Source organism: Momordica charantia, assembly GCF_013281855.1.
Source record: "Momordica charantia cultivar OHB3-1 chromosome 1 unlocalized genomic scaffold, Mcharantia_2.0 BLBB01000001.1, whole genome shotgun sequence".
Classification (NCBI taxonomy): domain Eukaryota; kingdom Viridiplantae; phylum Streptophyta; class Magnoliopsida; order Cucurbitales; family Cucurbitaceae; genus Momordica; species Momordica charantia.
Window position 1 is genome coordinate 2,251,827 of NW_028275157.1, and position 17,652 is coordinate 2,269,478.

Below are 17,652 nucleotides of genomic sequence, written 5' to 3' on the forward strand. Positions count from 1 at the left end.
ATTTTGGTTTAGGTAGGGTAGAGAGAAGATTTGATTTTTAATTAGTTTAAAACATGATTCAAAATAGCTAGAATTTACGTTTATGTAGGATAGAGAAAGAACCTAATGTATAGTAATATAGGAGGGGTAAAATGGACAAATGATGGAATGGTGTTGGAGGGGTAAATACGAAAATCTACCCCGCATAATTTTCGAAAAAAAATGTTAGCATTTTTTAAAATTACGGAACTTTCGACCATTTTTCGTTACCATCTTGAATGTAGCCACGGAATCAGTTCCCCAAAATCTAACCTAAGTTGCTGATAGAAATCTTCTGCAACTAGATGAGCTATAGTAGCAATGGAACCATCTGGTTTAAGATAAGATATTAAATAAAATTTTGAGGACGTTTCTCGAGAATGCAATTTTGAGGATATTTCTTAAAAATGAGAAAAATGAAATATGAACCATTACTAAATGCGTCACAAAAATGAGTCCAACTACATTGAATTATTCCAATAACTTTAAATTACAACTAAATGCGTCACAAAAATGTGTCCAACTACATTGAATTATTCCAATAACTTTAAATTACATTATAGTGACAGTAGAGAAATAAATTATAGCTTAGAGTTGCAGACCTTTAAACCAACAATACTGTACACTACACACAACACCAAAACCTCAATAATATAATGTTATGTTCTGCTTCTAACTGACTAAGAATTCTCCACTGGCGTGAACTTCTTTCACCCTCTTGTCATACTCATCTTCTTCCTCCTCCTCCTCTTCCACCTCTCCCTCGCCTTCGTCATCCTCTTCTTCCGTTCCCCATCCAAAGCCCTTGATGGTCGTCGATGATGGCGGCGGGTTTCTTGCCTCCCCCACGATCTTCATGATCTCCTCCACGCTTTGAAGGGAGAAGCTCGGGTTATCCCTCTGGTAATAGATGGCTTGGGATGATTCTGTCAGTTCCCTCGGCAAGTTCTTTAAGAACCACGGATGACTCTTGATCTCTTTTAGCGAAATTCTCTGTCATGTTACGATGAGATTGAAAAAATTACATCGAATAGAAGCGTTATAACCCAACCCAACATCATAATGAAGTTAAAGATTAGAAAGAATGAAAGGTGACTTGACTACTTTTAAGTTTTCAACAAACTAAGAATTTGTCCTACTCTAGTTTCTTTTCAGCTACTGTAATATGTGGTATAATTACTAATCTATAATGAAATAAAGCGAACAAGAATGGGATTTCTTTGCCGCACGGAGGGATCGAAGAGGAATTCTTGCTCTTTGGTGTTGGAACTATGCAGGTAGGATTCAAGGATATTAGGCCCTTCTAAGGACGCCATCCGTGAGGTACCTACTTGGAAGGAACTAGAATTCTAACCTCGTGTCAAAGTGTCAAGTCAAGACCTATAGGCTAAGGGAGAGTCTCCAGTGGAAAATTTCTAGGAGGTGTTGGCCTCCAGAAAGAGGAATGAAACTATTTTCAACAAATAATTATCTGCCAAAACGTTTGAAGAGAAAGAAAAGTGTCTTGTTCTCTCACTATGATCAAGACTGAAAACTAGCTGCTAGAAACGTTTCTTAACTTGTTTCATACAAGACTTTGAGCTAAGAATAATAGGACAAATTTCAGATATTTCAAGGAGTTTCACCAAATTGAGAGAGAGAGAGAGAGAGTTTAATGTGTAAGCATCTAAATAAACTAACTAAAGCTCAAAATAGCTTTTTAAGTTTTCTAGTATATGGAGCTGGGTCTTAATCTAATTATTATTTGTTCCTACAGTACCAAACTAAAATATCAATTCAGATAAAGCAAATGTAATACCAAGTATATGTGATAAAACCATGGAAAATGATCCGAGTCCCTACACTACCATTCTTACCATTTACAAGTTTCAGATCGAATACCAAACAAAACTAACAATATAAAGTGAAGATGATAATTTTGTATAGAACTCCAGATAAGGCAATAATAAAGACATTAGTTTGTGTCGGAAACTTACCCTCGAGGGATTCGGGACAAAGATGCGAGAGAGTAGGTGTCGACAATCTTGAGATATGTGAACATAGTCTGGTATTTTGTACTGTACAGCCATTATTCGCTGCAGAATAAAGAGAAAAAAAAGTGAGCAAAATGATGGCTTAACTAAAATTACAATATGGCAGGGTAAGAAATGAACCTGAATAGTTTTCCTGAAGTTTCTAGGATCGTCTTGATCTTCGAAAGGATATGCACCAACCAGCATAACATAGAGAGTCACTCCACATGACCAGACATCTGCCAACTAAACACGATGAAAGAAAAGACACTGAGCCATTTCAGTGTTTGTAATGAAAAAAATATTAAAAGAAAATTTGTCTTTAAATTGTGTTCTAATCATATGGATATTCATATTAACTTCATATTTGCTTGTCAAGATACAAACAGCAAGTCTTTCTTCATGCACAGATTTTAGTTCTCAAACTAAGTCAAACTTCATTATTGAATAGCAAAGCTATACAACATTAAACTCAATTGATCATCCATGGAAGGCATTGCTCAATAAATACCAACGTGAAAACGTGTGTTACTTGCAAAAGAAAATATGAAGTGATATTCTTGTTCATTTTGCATAATCTAATTGCATTGGGGAATACTTTAAATGTGCATGAGCACCTTTCCATCGTACTCTCGTCGAGAAAGAACCTCCGGGGCTATGTATGCCGGAGTACCAACAGTTGATTTTGGTCTTGAATGCAAGAGGGATGACTACAGAAGAAATTGACAATACAGCAGCATAAGTACAAAGCAAATTAAAAGGAAAAAGGAACACCTTAATGCAAAATGATTGAATAAATTCTCATCTTCGAAGACCTTGGAGTAACCGAAATCACAGATCTTCAAGCGCGGGGCTGCGCTTCCATCTAAAAGGGTATTCTCTAGCTTTAGATCTCTATGACATATTTGCTGCAAAGCATTGTGTCAAATAAGATATTGTATAGGAGTTTTAAGCAAGAAACCATACGAGGCTTAGTTCGGTTTTGACTCTACCATTGAATGGCAATAATTGACTCCAGAAATCAACTGCTGGAAGAAGTACCTAGCCTGTAAAAATAAGATCAATAGTTATAAACATAACACCACAAAACTAGCAATTTCTTATTCTTCTTCTTCTTCCTCATTCTTCTTTCCTATTTTTCTCTTTTTTTTTAATAACTTGGAGTCAGAGCTTTCTCCCTCATACCAGGCTCACCCACGCCCGCCACAAGGCCCAAACCAGAGAGACATCAAGGATTTTTGATATTAAGCTCATCGGAAGGTTCGAACTTGAGACCTCTAGGCCAGTATGACCAAGAGACCCTAAGCCTTTGACAACATACTGCTCCCGGGAGCTGTCCTCATTCTTTCTTTAGTGACCAGAGCATTCCCGCTCCTATTATGCTCATGGCCCACCCCACTAAATCCCCAGAGAAACTTCGCCCATCCCATGGCCAACTCTGGGAACAACAAGGGTTCTAAATTATTAAGTTTTTGGGTGGAAACTAATTGGGAATAAAGCTAGCAAACTCAGAGTGTAAGATTTAGAGAGAGGGAGAGATAGATTAGACCTCATCTTCACTGAAACGGCCAGCATTGCAAATTCTTTCAAAAAGCTCTCCCCCAGCAGCATATTCCATCACTATAGCCAAATGCGTTGGAGTCAAAACAACCTGCAAATCTTAACCCAACTTCAACTTCAAATCCATTTTATGTTTCTCAATCTAAAACAAACTTGATGCGTTTAATAGTAACAAACGAATCTGAAAGAAGAAAGAAAGACTTGCCTCCTTGAAACGAATTATATTCGGATGCCGAAGCGATCGGTGGTTTATAATCTCTCTGGCCACATTCTCATCAATCTGTGAATCCAGACACAAAAAGAAGGCATCAAAATCCCCCAAAATCCCGAACCCACGAATGGAATTCGAAAGGGGAAAAGGAAGAGAGGGAAACCTTGTGGCCGCGCTCTATGTACTTCATGGCGACGAGCTCTTTGGTGTCCTTATGGCGGAGAAGTCTGGCAACTCCGAAATTGCCAGCTCCCAAATCCTTGACCACCTCGTACTTGTCCATGGAATCAAACGGGGAAGAAGTAGGAATTGAAAGCAGGGATTCGAAGGCTCATCAATCAGATCTGAAGTAGAAAAATGGGGGAATTTGGATTTATAGAAACGGGAAGAATGGGGAGAAATCGAATGCACGTGGAATGGGCAGAGCGTTTTCAATCGAGGACCAGCTACAATCCAATCACTGCCTCTTCATTCCCAATCCCACCTTTTTTCATACTCACTTCTTCGGCTTTGCTTTTTTAATAAAATAAATAAATAATCAAAGTGACTTCTATCGATTTTCGACTCCATTCAGATAAATATTGCAATTTTAATTCAAATTTCACTAATTCCCTACTCATTTTAGAAATGAGCAATATAAAAATTGTGAAAACTTATAAATTTTGATAGTATAAAATTCATTATTGAATAGTTATTTCATGCTAACTTGTTAGCTCTTACACATTAAGGTTGATTAGAAGATGGGTTAGAATCTCCGATCTCCTATGATATCGTAATTTAAGAAATAAAATAATCACGATTAAAATGTCGTACGAGATCTCCCGACTTTTCTCGATCTTTGGTGTGCATCACGAAAAGATTTACGAGAACACCCTCCCGACTTGCCTATAAAACGAAACAGAGTACAAAGAAAGGTAAACCCTAATAACAAAAAAATAGCTTATGACATATTCCAATCTTTATTGACTTGAACATTGAAATGTCCACCTTTTGTTTGGAAGGTTCCTCTATTCTTCGAGGAGGAGGATTTGTGTGATTGTTTGTGAGGGATATTTCATCCACAAACACTATCAATATAAGATTGTTCTATAACTCATTGAAGAGACTAATTTTTCTAATTATTCTTCCATCATAAATTTATTAAAATGTAAATATTGTAATATTTATCTTAGAAATTCATGAAATATAAAGTTTTATTTTTACTTTTATTTTTAGGTTTTTTTTAGTACCATGAAAGAGAAAGTTTAGAGGATAAAAGTTGATACAATTTTAATCGGCTTGATTTCATCCTAAAAAAGGGTAATGGGTTTATTATTGTTATTATTATTTTAAATATGGGCAGTGGGTTTGGATCTGCAAAATCGCCGTTGGGTGAGGAGAGAGGATGTGGGTACTTTTGACTTTTTTACCCTTTTTTTCTTTTAATTATTTAATTATTTTTTGTTTAGGTTTCACACTTCTTCCAAATTCCAATGGCCTCTTTTTTCTCTATCACCGTCTCATTCATTGACCAGTGACAGCACTTCCACTCAACTCTTCAAAACCTTTATGATAAAGGAATTGCCGAAACGGTTTCCATATGCAAAAGGAATCTTTTCATCGAAATCAAAGCATTAATTTTTCTATAGACTATACGTTATGAGTATTGAATCGAAATTTCTAAATATAACAAAAAAATCCATCAATTATAGAAAAATATTAACGTAATATTACTAATATAAATATAATATTAAATTTCAAAGGAGTAAGGACTTGTGATGTCTTGGTCACACTGATTTAGAGGTCTCAAATTTGTCTCTCGAATCCATGTCGAGAGGACGTATTTTTTTATAGATAAAATAAATAAATTGATTTTTTTTTTATTTTGTTATGATGGCCAAGTGGACTGATTCACTTCACTTCTTGATTTGTCTTCAAGCTATCTTTTAATTTGGTATAATCCAATCCATCCTTTGGGGCCCATGGTTAAGTCAACAAACTCAGCCTTGGCTTCTAGTATATATGAGTTTGAAAGGATAAGAGATACGTTTTATTTATTTGGAAGACCTAACGGAATGGTTTTTCAAGGGAGAAATTTTAGTTTATGATGATTTGTATTTGGATATAGCAAACTTTAATTGCTATGAATGGTGAGATGTTTTAAAAAAAAACAAAATTATTATCTATGTGAACCCTACTTATCTATCTAGGTGGACCCTTATTAAGGAGATGAAACAAGAAGCATTTGGTTTACAACCCAATCAAACCTGATTAAGTGGATCGTAGTTCAATTTGGTGAAACCGAAACTCACCGAGGATCAGAACCAGATAGGCCTAACGATACCCAACTAGATGATACCTGGAGTCATAACCTAACCACATTATGTTTCACTTGTTTTATATAGTTTAGTCACTTGAATCAGGCAATTCAACAAGATCATTAAAGGTAATTAACAAGTAGCTGTCATTATACTTTATACCTACAACGCGGACCTATCTAACACAATAACGATGTCATTACAACCAATTGCTAATACGAAAACTTAAGCTTACTTAGCCAAAATAACTATTGAGTTAATATACATCAGGGAGTGATGGTGAAGTCCTTTTTGTGTAACTAGCATTATTTTGCAATCATAAACACTCAAGGAGTCCATTGTGCTTCAAAGCTAAGGATAGTTTCTAGTGTGCAAAATTATGGAGAGAATGTTTACTATGCACCATAAGTAGTGTTAGGAAGGTAAAGAAAGATGAGCATGGAGGATGATGTGAAAAGTTTAATGAATCGACTACGAACCCTCTAGCTATATGAACTCGTGATCACACAAAAACCCATAATGTAGCAGAGGAAAAAACTCTAAACCTAAAAGATATTTCTTGAAGCCCCAACCTACCCAAATTATCCCTTAGAGACAATCAAATTTATATGTCTTAATTGTCTTAACTAACTATATTCAAATGGGCAATTTAATGAAAATCTTACTGCCACATAATTCGTCAAAAATTCAAAAAGTGAATAATACTAACTTAATCTAGACACAATGGAGTGGTTACAATATTCAATGGTGAGTAATAAGTAACTACAAGCTAGAAAAATGGGAGCGGTTAAAAGTGAGGCTATTAAAATATATTGTTTTTATTTTTTTTTCAAAAATAGAAGGAAATAACTAACATAGAATAAAAAGTTGAAACATATACAAAAACAAAAAGAAGCTAAGACGAGGACAATGTCAATAACAATGCACGATATATATATACCAAGAGAGCAATTTATAGAATTTCCAACCTGCGTATAGTTGAACGGGTAAGATACATATTCCTGATAAAAAATTATGTAATCGAATCTCTACCTCCACACATTGTTGTACTAAAAAAGTGAGGAGTTCATAAAATTTTTAAGGTAAATTTTACAAAATGAAAACAAATATAGATGGTGTATGTGAACCAAAAGGGAGTAGTAGTAATATCAATGGTTTAGGTGTGCATGTGAAAGGTACTAAAGAGAACCGAAAAGGGTTAAAAAATTGATTGGGTATGTTGATGCACGGTCCTAGCCGAGGTGACACGTCAGCAGGCTTTCCCTTTATAAGGGAAACCTTTGAGAAATGGTGCTTGCGATGACATTGTCCCATACTCGTTAGTCAGTAGATATATTTTGCTGGTTATGGAAGATCATTTAGTTACAAAATTAATGCTCCACTAGCATTGAAAGGATTTCTTATCGGTCATAATCTTCCGAAGATCAGAGTTGAACTAAGTTTTGCTTTTGGACACGCAGGCATTCCCAATGGCCCACGACCAGAGAAAGGACGTGCCATCAAGAGCACTCATTGCAAGTGACGTTATCACACTCCCATCACTCACACGAAGGGAAAGCAATGTGTGTCCTCAAAATAGCATGTGGCACCCAACATCAAGTCTCATTACTTCCCCGACTGGTCCACAAAGGGAGGCTTGTCGAGGAAAGTGGGGTCGTTGCTAAGGGAAAGCCATGAGGTGCCACATGTGGACGCGTTGCAGTAATTTCAGACCCTCCTCCACCTGCGAAGTGGGTGAGCATAGCATACGAGGACAACTCTGAGCGCACCAAAAGAAGGACATTGAGCGTACCGAAAAAGAAAGTCGAGCACACCGCACGGACGCCCCCAACGCATTTTGAGGTACCAACAAACTCACCCAACGGGCACCTAATATGGTGCCCAAAGCATACCCCAGATGTTGCTATACCCTAGATGTTGCTACACCACTTTTTGATGAAGGAAAATGAAAGAAAATGTTAGGAGAGGAGTCCTCACACCTCCGATTGGACTGTCCATCGTGCTCCACTCGAATTACCCACTTTCCATATATAAGAAAAAGGGCAACCCTACGAAGGTAGGTCGTTCCCTACACAAATCCTTGTTAGAATTCGGGATACAACCAAGCAGGCTCTCATCATTGAGATTATTGCATTTCTATTCTATTTGCTTCATACCCATCTGCTCATAATTTGAGTTTTAACTTGAGCATCAGAGTACATTCAGCAAAACTTTACACTGGTATTAATTTCTGTGTGCATGTAATCAAGATCTTGAAGACAAATGCATTCATATTCACTTTACACTGGTATTAATTTCTGTGTGCATGTAATCAAGATCTTGAAGACAAATGCATTCATATTCCTACTAATATGACACTTACATGGAGCTTATCCAAAAATTGGCATCAACAAAATGTATATAGAGAGAGAGGTTTTCATTTATCTATATTTAACTAAACGTAGTTTTTTTTTTAACAAATTAAAAGTTGTTATATATATATTTTTAAGATAAGCAAAGTATATTTTTATATTTACTCCGTTAGTTTTTGTTTGTAGCTTCCTTCCTCAAATATTCTAAGCAAAGTTGTGCCACGTAATTTGTCCAGATCACCTTGAATGTCTCAGCAATGCAATGTCAGCATATTACTTGACCTTACCTAACCAAATTCAACACAAAATTGCGACTTTATTATATATGTATCATGTTTGAATGTAAAATTTTGTCTCACCTACGAATTCTCTTTTGCCCTCTACTCTACATTTAGGAGCTTTCGATGCCTCCAACCAAAGTTAAAAGGACATTTTCGACATTGCATATGAGAGCATGGACCCCAGTCTGTTCGGGTGGGATACGATTAGGCTGAGAAGTTCTATTTGATAAATAGTCAAATTTCAAAAATAAAACATAAATTTTTTAAAGTTTTTTTCTTTAAATTTTGAATTTGACTTAGATTTTAAAAATGTTTCGAAAAGCGGATAACAAAATAAACATACACATAAGTAGAAGTAGTATTTCTTAGACCTTACTTTGTCTCCTCGTCATAAGTTAAGTTGTGTATTTTTCTTTTGGTATTATATTAAATCCCAGGCTTGAACGTTGAGATTTTACACATTATGACGTATCACAATAATTTTTTAAGAAAAAAAAGTTTTTGTATTTATTTGACCGAAATAAATGTATCTCAAGGAAAAAAAAGGTTAAGATATAAAATGATATAATTAAAATATATAGAAAGATTCTATTATTAAAATAATATGTGCAACCCACAGTGTACGGTCACCATCGATATCCTCAATAAATTTTCCATATCCCAATTTAAATGCCCATAATAATTATTCATATATTTATAAGATTGTTTCAATTTTCATAAAGAAGAAAATATATAATTGGTCAATAATTAAGAGAAGATAGACATTATAATGATTTTTTAGTGCCACATGCAGGTGAAGTTAGCCCTGCCCAAGTTGGTACCCTTATAATAATTTAATAGTACATTTTTCACTCAAAAAAAAGTTTATTTTCCTTTTTTTTTCAACTAATCGGGCATGATTTAATTCAGTTGATAATAAAATCTTATCATCATAAAGGTTGATGGTTCAATCCTCCATCTCACAAAATGTCATAGAATTATGCTTAGGTTGACTAGTTTCAAACATTTAACAAATGTGAATAAAGTATTAACAAATTGAGTTATGTTCATTGATCAATAAATTTAAATATCATTTTAATCTCTAAATTTTTAATATATCTATTTTAGTCTCTGAACCTTAAATAATAATAATAATTTCAATTCTTGTCATTATATATAATCAATTGATGAATGACATTGTCATGCGTGTGGCATAAACATATCAGATAATTTACACTAGAGGATGCATAATTCCCATGAATTCAAATTTGAAACTCAAAATATCTAGTAAAGTCTCTTTCTTCTTTATGAGCATTATAGGTATTATTTTTTAAGAAATATATATATTATCTGTTTCCATTTATGTTTCATATCAACAAAAAAAAAAGGAAAAAAAGAAAAAAAAACCAAGAAAGTAAAGAAGAAAAATCACAAAACTAATATATATTATCTACAAATTAAACAATTAGCATTTCATATATAGACTTAAATTCAAATCTAATGCACAATGTCAATTTATAGGTAAGTGCTTGAATCATTTAGTTGGAAAAAAAGAATGAAAAATTCAATACATTTTTCAAAAGGAAATTTATAAGAAAAAAAAAAGAGAAAAATAAATACAAATGATATATTATTGATTTTATCTTGGAAGGAAGGTAACGTGGTGTCCATGCCATGACCATTTGAATGTGGTATGCAACTCTCACAAGTCTGCTCTGTTAAGTTATGGCTCTTTCTTCTTATTCATCAAAAGTATTAAATTTGGTGATCAGAGCCGCCCTTCATGTATGTAATTGGTTTTAGTTTTGCTCTTAATGTTTTAGAAGATTAAATTTCATCCCCAATCTTTTAATTTCTTTAAAAAAGAGAATATATATATATATATATATATTTTAATAATTCTCGTTAATCGAAAATTTTAAAGCGTTTAGAGATAAAATTGAAATTTTTTGCCTTAATCGAATTCTATACTAAGTGATGGAAAAAAATATAGATAAATTCATCTTCGTGTAACTTCTTCGAACATGAACTATTTGGATTTTCCTCTTCTACAGGCTAACGACAAATAAGTAATTAACAATAACAAATGAATAAGAGATTGGGATAGGAAAAACTTAACACCATAGGGATTATACCCGTTCACCTCAATCTTGGGACTACGTTCAGTCTTCTGCAAATGAGCAGATTCTACTATAGTTGGGAATATTACAATCGAGATCTCACTTAGGGTTGTTGATCTGTTGGTCGAATCGATTTTCAGGCCTAAATCGATGTTGACTGATACACCGTCGGTTATCAAAAACGAAAACTGACTGACCATCGAAGCTGTTTTCCCACCGAGCGACTTAACAAACGTTTTGATCGGTTGGTTTGTCGGAAACCGACCATTGAGTAGGTCTACTACGTGGCGTGGGTGAAGGGGTGTAAATCCCGCAGCAGAAACGATGAACGTGTTCTTGAATTTTTTGAAGAACAAAAACCATACAATTGAAAAAGAAAACTACAGGAGAAAATAAAAAAAACTCACTTAAAGAACCGATCCCACCACCAAATCTTCCCGACTATCCTCTAAGAACAAGAACGTCCTTGTGGGAGCAACGATTTATGAAACAAAAAAGGGGAATATGTTGAGAGCAAAAACTTCTCTTTTTTATCTTTTGCATGTACAAGAGCAGAGAAAAATTGCAGAACTTTTGTGCAGTTGAAACAAACTGACGCGTCATCGCTTTCCTGCATTTGTGTAGGGGAGTTGATTTTTTTTGTTTTAATTAAATAATAAAAACTAATTAAATTAACAAATTAATTTAATCAATTAATAATTTTGATTAATAATTATTAATCTAATTTATAATTAATTAATCAAATTTTAATATTAATTAAATAAATACATAAATAATTAACATTAATTATCTTTTAATTAAATATCACGTATTTAATTAAAGCTATATATATATATATTATATATATATATATATATTTTCCTTTTTTTATTCATATTAAAAAAAATCTCTCTTTTATAACCTATAGTTTTAATATGAATCCAATTAATATTAATTATTATTTGAATTCATTCAAATAATTTCTCTCATAATTAATTTTGAATCTTTATCCTATATATATATAATGTATCAATATACATTATATACATTCCCTTATATAATTTATATAATTTGAAAATTTCAAATTATTTCATGATTCTTGATCTTCATTTTACCCGTTGTGAGCTAGCAAGGGGACATAATGAACCAACATATCAGAAGCTCAAACGATACGAGATTAATCGGTCAAACTCATTGACCGAGTTAATCAATATTCGTTAACTACGGGTCATTCCACTAAAGACCCGCAGTTGCACTCTTCTCACTGTAGAATATTTTCGTGTCCATGGATATACAACTATTAATGGCAAGTCAATCCTTCACGAGTTCTCGAACTCAACCTGGATCAAATTACCGTTTTACCCTTGAGTTACATCTTACTCCTTAAATACCACTGCTCCTCTAATGAACAACCTGGTTATGGTTCAACTAATAACCGAAAGTCCCTCTCGGAGTCAGCATTTAAGAGAACACTCATCTACTCCTCGAAAATCGGGGAGGAGTGAATTACATCTCGTGAAGTTATGTTTCCAGCTCCCCACTTGGTCTCATCTCCAAAATGGTAGGAATATTGAGTCGGCGACTCAAGCCACTCTCACCCATACAGACTAAAGGACGAGCCCTCACGGGCAAGAGTCCATAACTCACTCAAGATTAAGAATGAGTTGTTTGGTCATCCTATGAAATAGCAATCTGTTAGTCAACAACGTTACATCTAAAGATCGGTTATTTCGTGGTCTGGTCTTATACAAACTCATTGTATAGGATACCCCCACTCGCATGTCTCCACACGAACGACCTGGATCGAGTCGTCTGTAACATTTACAAAGTGGGCCGTGTCCATAGTTTGCTACGATAAGATACCCAACCTTATCCATATACTATAGACCCTTTAGGTTATTCCCGGGATATTATCCACTTGTATATCGAGAGTATATCAAATATATACCCATTATATATACTGTCCCGGTTACATGATAATAACCTTGGATGTTTATTTTATTGGATTTATACAATGCAATGCAATGAATTCAACAACAAATTGATTGAATAAGACTTTGTCGAATATAAATTTGTTTTTACATAAATACAAACTACGAGTTTAGGGCAACATACCCAACAGTGGGCGACCAGCGAGTGTGGCATGTGGGTGAGGCTGCTGCAGGAACTGAGCGACGGGCGGGATCCTGGGTTGCGGCAAGATAGGGACGAGCGCTGAAAGGAAAAAACTGGTTCCTTAGACTTCTGAGAGAAAAGATGGGAAGAAGGGAGGGGGAGAAGGGAGAGATGGCGGAGGAGGGGAGGACAAAACAACCTTGAGAAGAAAGATGATTACAATGCAGGAAAAGGGAATGGAGGGAAGAGGGTGATGGAAAATGGGAGTGAAGAGAGAGAGGAAGAAACGTTATTAAACAAAACAAAAAATATTGGGTGGTTTTGAGAAAATCAGCAGATAATTTTCTCAAAACAACCCAAAGTACATGTGGCAGTGCATGACATTGACAAGTATTTAATCAATTTCTTTAATATATGAATAGTCGGTCGATTTCGGTCGAGCATCTTCTTTCCCCGTTCTCCAATCGACCGACGCCGATCGTACCATGGCTAAAATCGATCGATCAATGTTGGTTCTGTCAGTTTTGGTCGGCTGGGTCGATTTTCGGTGAGATAATACTATACATTGACTATCTTGCTTCTAAGTATCCCAACAATGGCTACATAGGATTACACAGTTGAAAACACCTTCAGTAAACCTACGGGATACTAATTTCTTTTCACACATTGCTCACAACCACTCAAGTCTATTTTATTTGGATTCTATACAAATAAAACCTTAACAAAGGGGTTCTATTTGTAGGAGGACAAATATCCTAAACCTTATAGGATAACAATATTGTAATCCTTATAAGACAATAATATCATACTCCTTGTAGGAATTGGTAATACTGTTTTGGCTCCATTATCCCAAAAATCTCCCACTTGGAGACAGAACATCGATCTTGCCTCTCACTACAACAACAGTCTCTGATAATCTTGGAAAACTCCAAGGCTTATTCTGCAACAACTTCTAATCTTCTTTAAAAATCTTCAGGGCTACCCTTGCAAGTTTAAAAACTTGTGAAACAAAATATCAGAAATCACTGCTCCCATCTTTCTTTGCCCTGAGGTCGGACAATCTACGTTGTCTTGTCTCCTAGACGCCAAAGACACACCCATATGTAACGCCCTAGGAATTTCACCATTTCCAAACAGGGACCATTACTAAGACTACCTAAAATTTTCACATAAACAAGAGAAGTACCTTCACAACAATACTAAGCAATAAAGCTACCACGCTTCCGCTGTGCTACTCTATTTTTAACACTCACGAGAGCTTGAACAATTAGAACAACACTAAAGATTTAAGAGAAACTCGCCTCCTATACAGATAAACCATTTAATGCCGACTTCACATTAACCAAACCCGTCCAGAAAACCTTTCCTAACTATAAGCCATTCACTAAACGAATATTAACATCTCGAATGGCAATGAAACAAAAACTAATTCAAGTACAATCAACTTAAACAAATGTATTCATAAATATCCTAGGTAGGTTACAATCCCGTAGTTCAAGAAGACAACAAAATTAATGCTCTAAAAAGAATAATGAATCGGCAACCTTACAACATCCTTTAGACAATAAACTAAACAAAAACCAACCACTAACAACTCAACTACAAGATTACGTAGCCACAACTATCCTAACTAAAAGAAATTAATTGCACACAGCATAGCTAATGGTCTTTCCGATCAAGCCTCCTCCTCGCCATCACCATCCCACGAGCTAGCTCGATACCTGCAAACTGGAGGGGAAAAGAGGGATGAGTACAACCACAGTACTTAGTAAGCAGCCCTTATCTGAAGGGTCACGCACAAACAGCATACTTATCAAGGAACAACGTGTCATGCTTATTAAAGAATCAACACACACACATCATGCTCCACCAAATCATGAAACATTCATTGTCATGCTTTTCAACACATTATGCATTCAAACATAGACACATTCTATAAAATTCGGTGACAACCACAACCAGGAACACATTAACTACCAGTACTAACCTCTAGTCTCCCTAACATTCAAGTACCTCTACGCTTATCACAACTACTCTAGCCTTCCACAGTTAACTCCTTCTAGTAGAGTAGACCCCTGACCATTTATACCCAGAGCCCCGACCCTGCAGCATCGGCCCTCGACCATTTATACCCGAGGCCCCGATGACTTCACCGTCTATTAGCCCTTGACCATTTGTACCCAAGGCCCCAATAGTTCTCCTTTCGAAAGACTCCTCGCATCGACCCCCGACCATTTATACCCGAGGCCTCGACGCTCATCTTTATCCAATATTGGTGTATCGACCCGCAACCATTTATACCCGAGGCCTCGATACCCAATTAGTGACGTATCAGCCCTCGACCATTTATACCCGAGGCCCTGACACTCACCCATTCACTTCATAACTTTCATAACTCCACATAACATTTCTAGCCTCCAACCAAGATTTCAGTACTACTTTCCTAATAACAGCAACCACCACAACGCCCATCACGACACAACCACTAGTATGATTTCAATGCTTCACAGATCTCAAAAACACAAAGTTTGACACCAACCAACCTGATCACAACATAGAGCACATAAAAGCTTCAACAAATAACCCTATGGCATGCTTCAGATAATATACATTTCACATAGCAGTTCAGAAAACTTTTAAGAACACGCCCAACACAATTCATCCAAACATTTAATATCCAACATTCGAAGAAATCATCCAACATCAGTATTCAATAAGCATTGCTAGACATAAATAAACACATCAGACACGCCAAACATCTTATGCAAAATTCAGACAACAACATCTCCACAATAAGTCCACTTTAACGAGCATTCCTTGCAACATACATCATTCCACATCAGATCTCAACAGCTCAACAATACAAAATTTCCACTATTGTCACCGACAGACATGCAACACTACTCAGACACATAAACCAACATAAAGAAGAGTTACAATTTTATTACTCGATAGGCCACCAATTCCAATCTTTCAAATGCATCGACAAGCCATTCACACATTTAATCAAAACACAATTATCCAACATGCTCTTCATCGTACAAAACACGAAGATAATCCCGTAGCTTCCAACTAAGCAAACATAAACTAAATAACATAAAACTATCACGTGCATTTTCAATCCCAAGACATGCTTTGAAACATCAAAGCTTAATCACTTCCAACCATACCGAGTAGCAACTTTCAAGGCACATCCAATAATCATGACACAAGATATTTTCCTAATATGTAAAAGGAAGGGAACAAAAGAAACAACAAGGATGCAACCCAACAATAACAACTAGAAGTCCTCAAATGATGCCCAACAAACTCTAAATACATGAGATATTCAAGTATAGCAAAGTTAAGCACGAAACCATCTCAATAACACCTATTAACTTACATATTAATAAATAATAAACACCGAAAGCACCACACAATTCATACATATTCAATCAACAAACATCCCCCAAGTAAGAACTACTTACTAACAAAGAACCTAACTCTCCTAAGCTCCGCCAAAAACTTCTAACTTCCACCGAATGGTTCCCTAAAATCAATTGGGTTAAAACTGGGTCAAAGTGGAAAAAGCTCGGTACTTCAAAACGGAGTTCGAAAATGCTTGAGCTTGCTGGTCCGATGTCGAAATGCGATGGGTAACTACGATTTGGGTTCGAATAGGAGTGGGTAACGTCGAATCAATGCCGGAAGGGGTGGGTAACACGAACCAAGCTCCGTTTGGGTATGGGTCAACACCGAAAGTCACCGGGAGGAAGAAAACGCCGCAGATTTGGGCCAAGCACGAGCTGTTCGCTTCTGTCTGAGTCGGGGAGAGGTGCTGCAGGTACGGGGCGCCGAAGGACGCGACGTCGAGGGGAAAGCCGACGTCAAGGCAGCCGGATCTGGCGAGAATCGGAGCAGTCACACGTCGCCGCCACTGGACTCGCTCGTGGTCTGCCCGAAGGTGTCGGATCTGGGCAATCGTTGTCGCCACCCGCCGCAGTTGCTGCTGCCTACGACGCTGAAGAGAAGGTCGCGCCGCCGTTGGATGGGTCGTCGAGACTGCTCGTGGACTTCGCCGTCGCGCCGGTTAGTCGGGAGAACCGGTCGCCATCGTACCACCGTCGGGTCGCTGCTGGAATGACTTGTCGCCGCTGCTCGCCTTGAGAAACACCGCCGAAAACTCTGCTGTGGTGGGGCGTCGTTCGTGTGGCTCGGTCGCCGGAGCTATGGTGGCCGGCAGCAGAAATCGAGAGGGGGGGGGGGGCTGGCGGCTGCAACAAGAGGGAGAGGAAGAAAGAGATCATAGGGCTTCTTGTTTTTGTTTTGTTTATTTTGTTTATTTTATTTTATTTTATTTTCTTTTGTTTTTAAACTAAAAGCCCAATTCCCAAATTAAAAGAAGGCCCATGGGTTTGAAGAAACTAAAATTCTACTTTCAAACAATATAAACTCAACGATCTTCAACTAAAACAAAAGTAAAAGAAATAAATCTAAGGCCCGAAGAGAAAATCCTAAAGAAAACACTCCAGTAATTAAAATAAACTCACAATAACCCAAAATGAAATCCAGGAGGAAAAATTAAATTTCCAAAAGTTTACTTAAGTTTTAATTAAAATCTCTTTTCAAAATTTTAGAACTTAATTATCTAAATCAAACGAAAATAGACTTGATTCGAATTTATTCAAAATTAAAACTCCAAAATAAGAAGTTTCAATAATTTCACTTAACGAAAAAGGAAGAAATCCAA

The 17,652-nt window shown here is 36.2% G+C and overlaps 1 protein-coding gene across 1 annotated transcript; it reads right to left on the reverse strand.

Moving 5' to 3' along the window:
* Positions 1-457: 457 nt before the first annotated feature.
* Positions 458-4,299, reverse strand: LOC111024454 (serine/threonine-protein kinase SAPK7). The gene is made up of 9 exons (XM_022302149.2): positions 3,965-4,299; positions 3,796-3,870; positions 3,580-3,681; positions 3,023-3,076; positions 2,846-2,938; positions 2,648-2,740; positions 2,172-2,276; positions 1,995-2,093; positions 458-1,011 (listed from the first exon to the last, which is right to left on the reverse strand). Exons 1-9 carry the CDS (start codon positions 4,082-4,084, stop codon positions 691-693), a joined length of 1,062 nt encoding a protein of 353 aa, XP_022157841.1. The 5' UTR covers positions 4,085-4,299; the 3' UTR covers positions 458-690.
* Positions 4,300-17,652: the final 13,353 nt, after the last annotated feature.

Coding starts and splice junctions, on each gene's coding strand:
- LOC111024454 (XM_022302149.2), bottom strand. CDS start 4,084: ATGGACAAGTACGAGGTGGTCAAGGATTTGGGAGCTGGCAATTTCGGA. Junction 3,871..3,964: donor ACATAGAGCGCGGCCACAAG/GTTTCCCTCTCT, acceptor CTGGATTCACAG/ATTGATGAGAATGTGGCCAG. Junction 1,012..1,994: donor TTGTCCCGAATCCCTCGAGG/GTAAGTTTCCGA, acceptor GTAACATGACAG/AGAATTTCGCTAAAAGAGAT.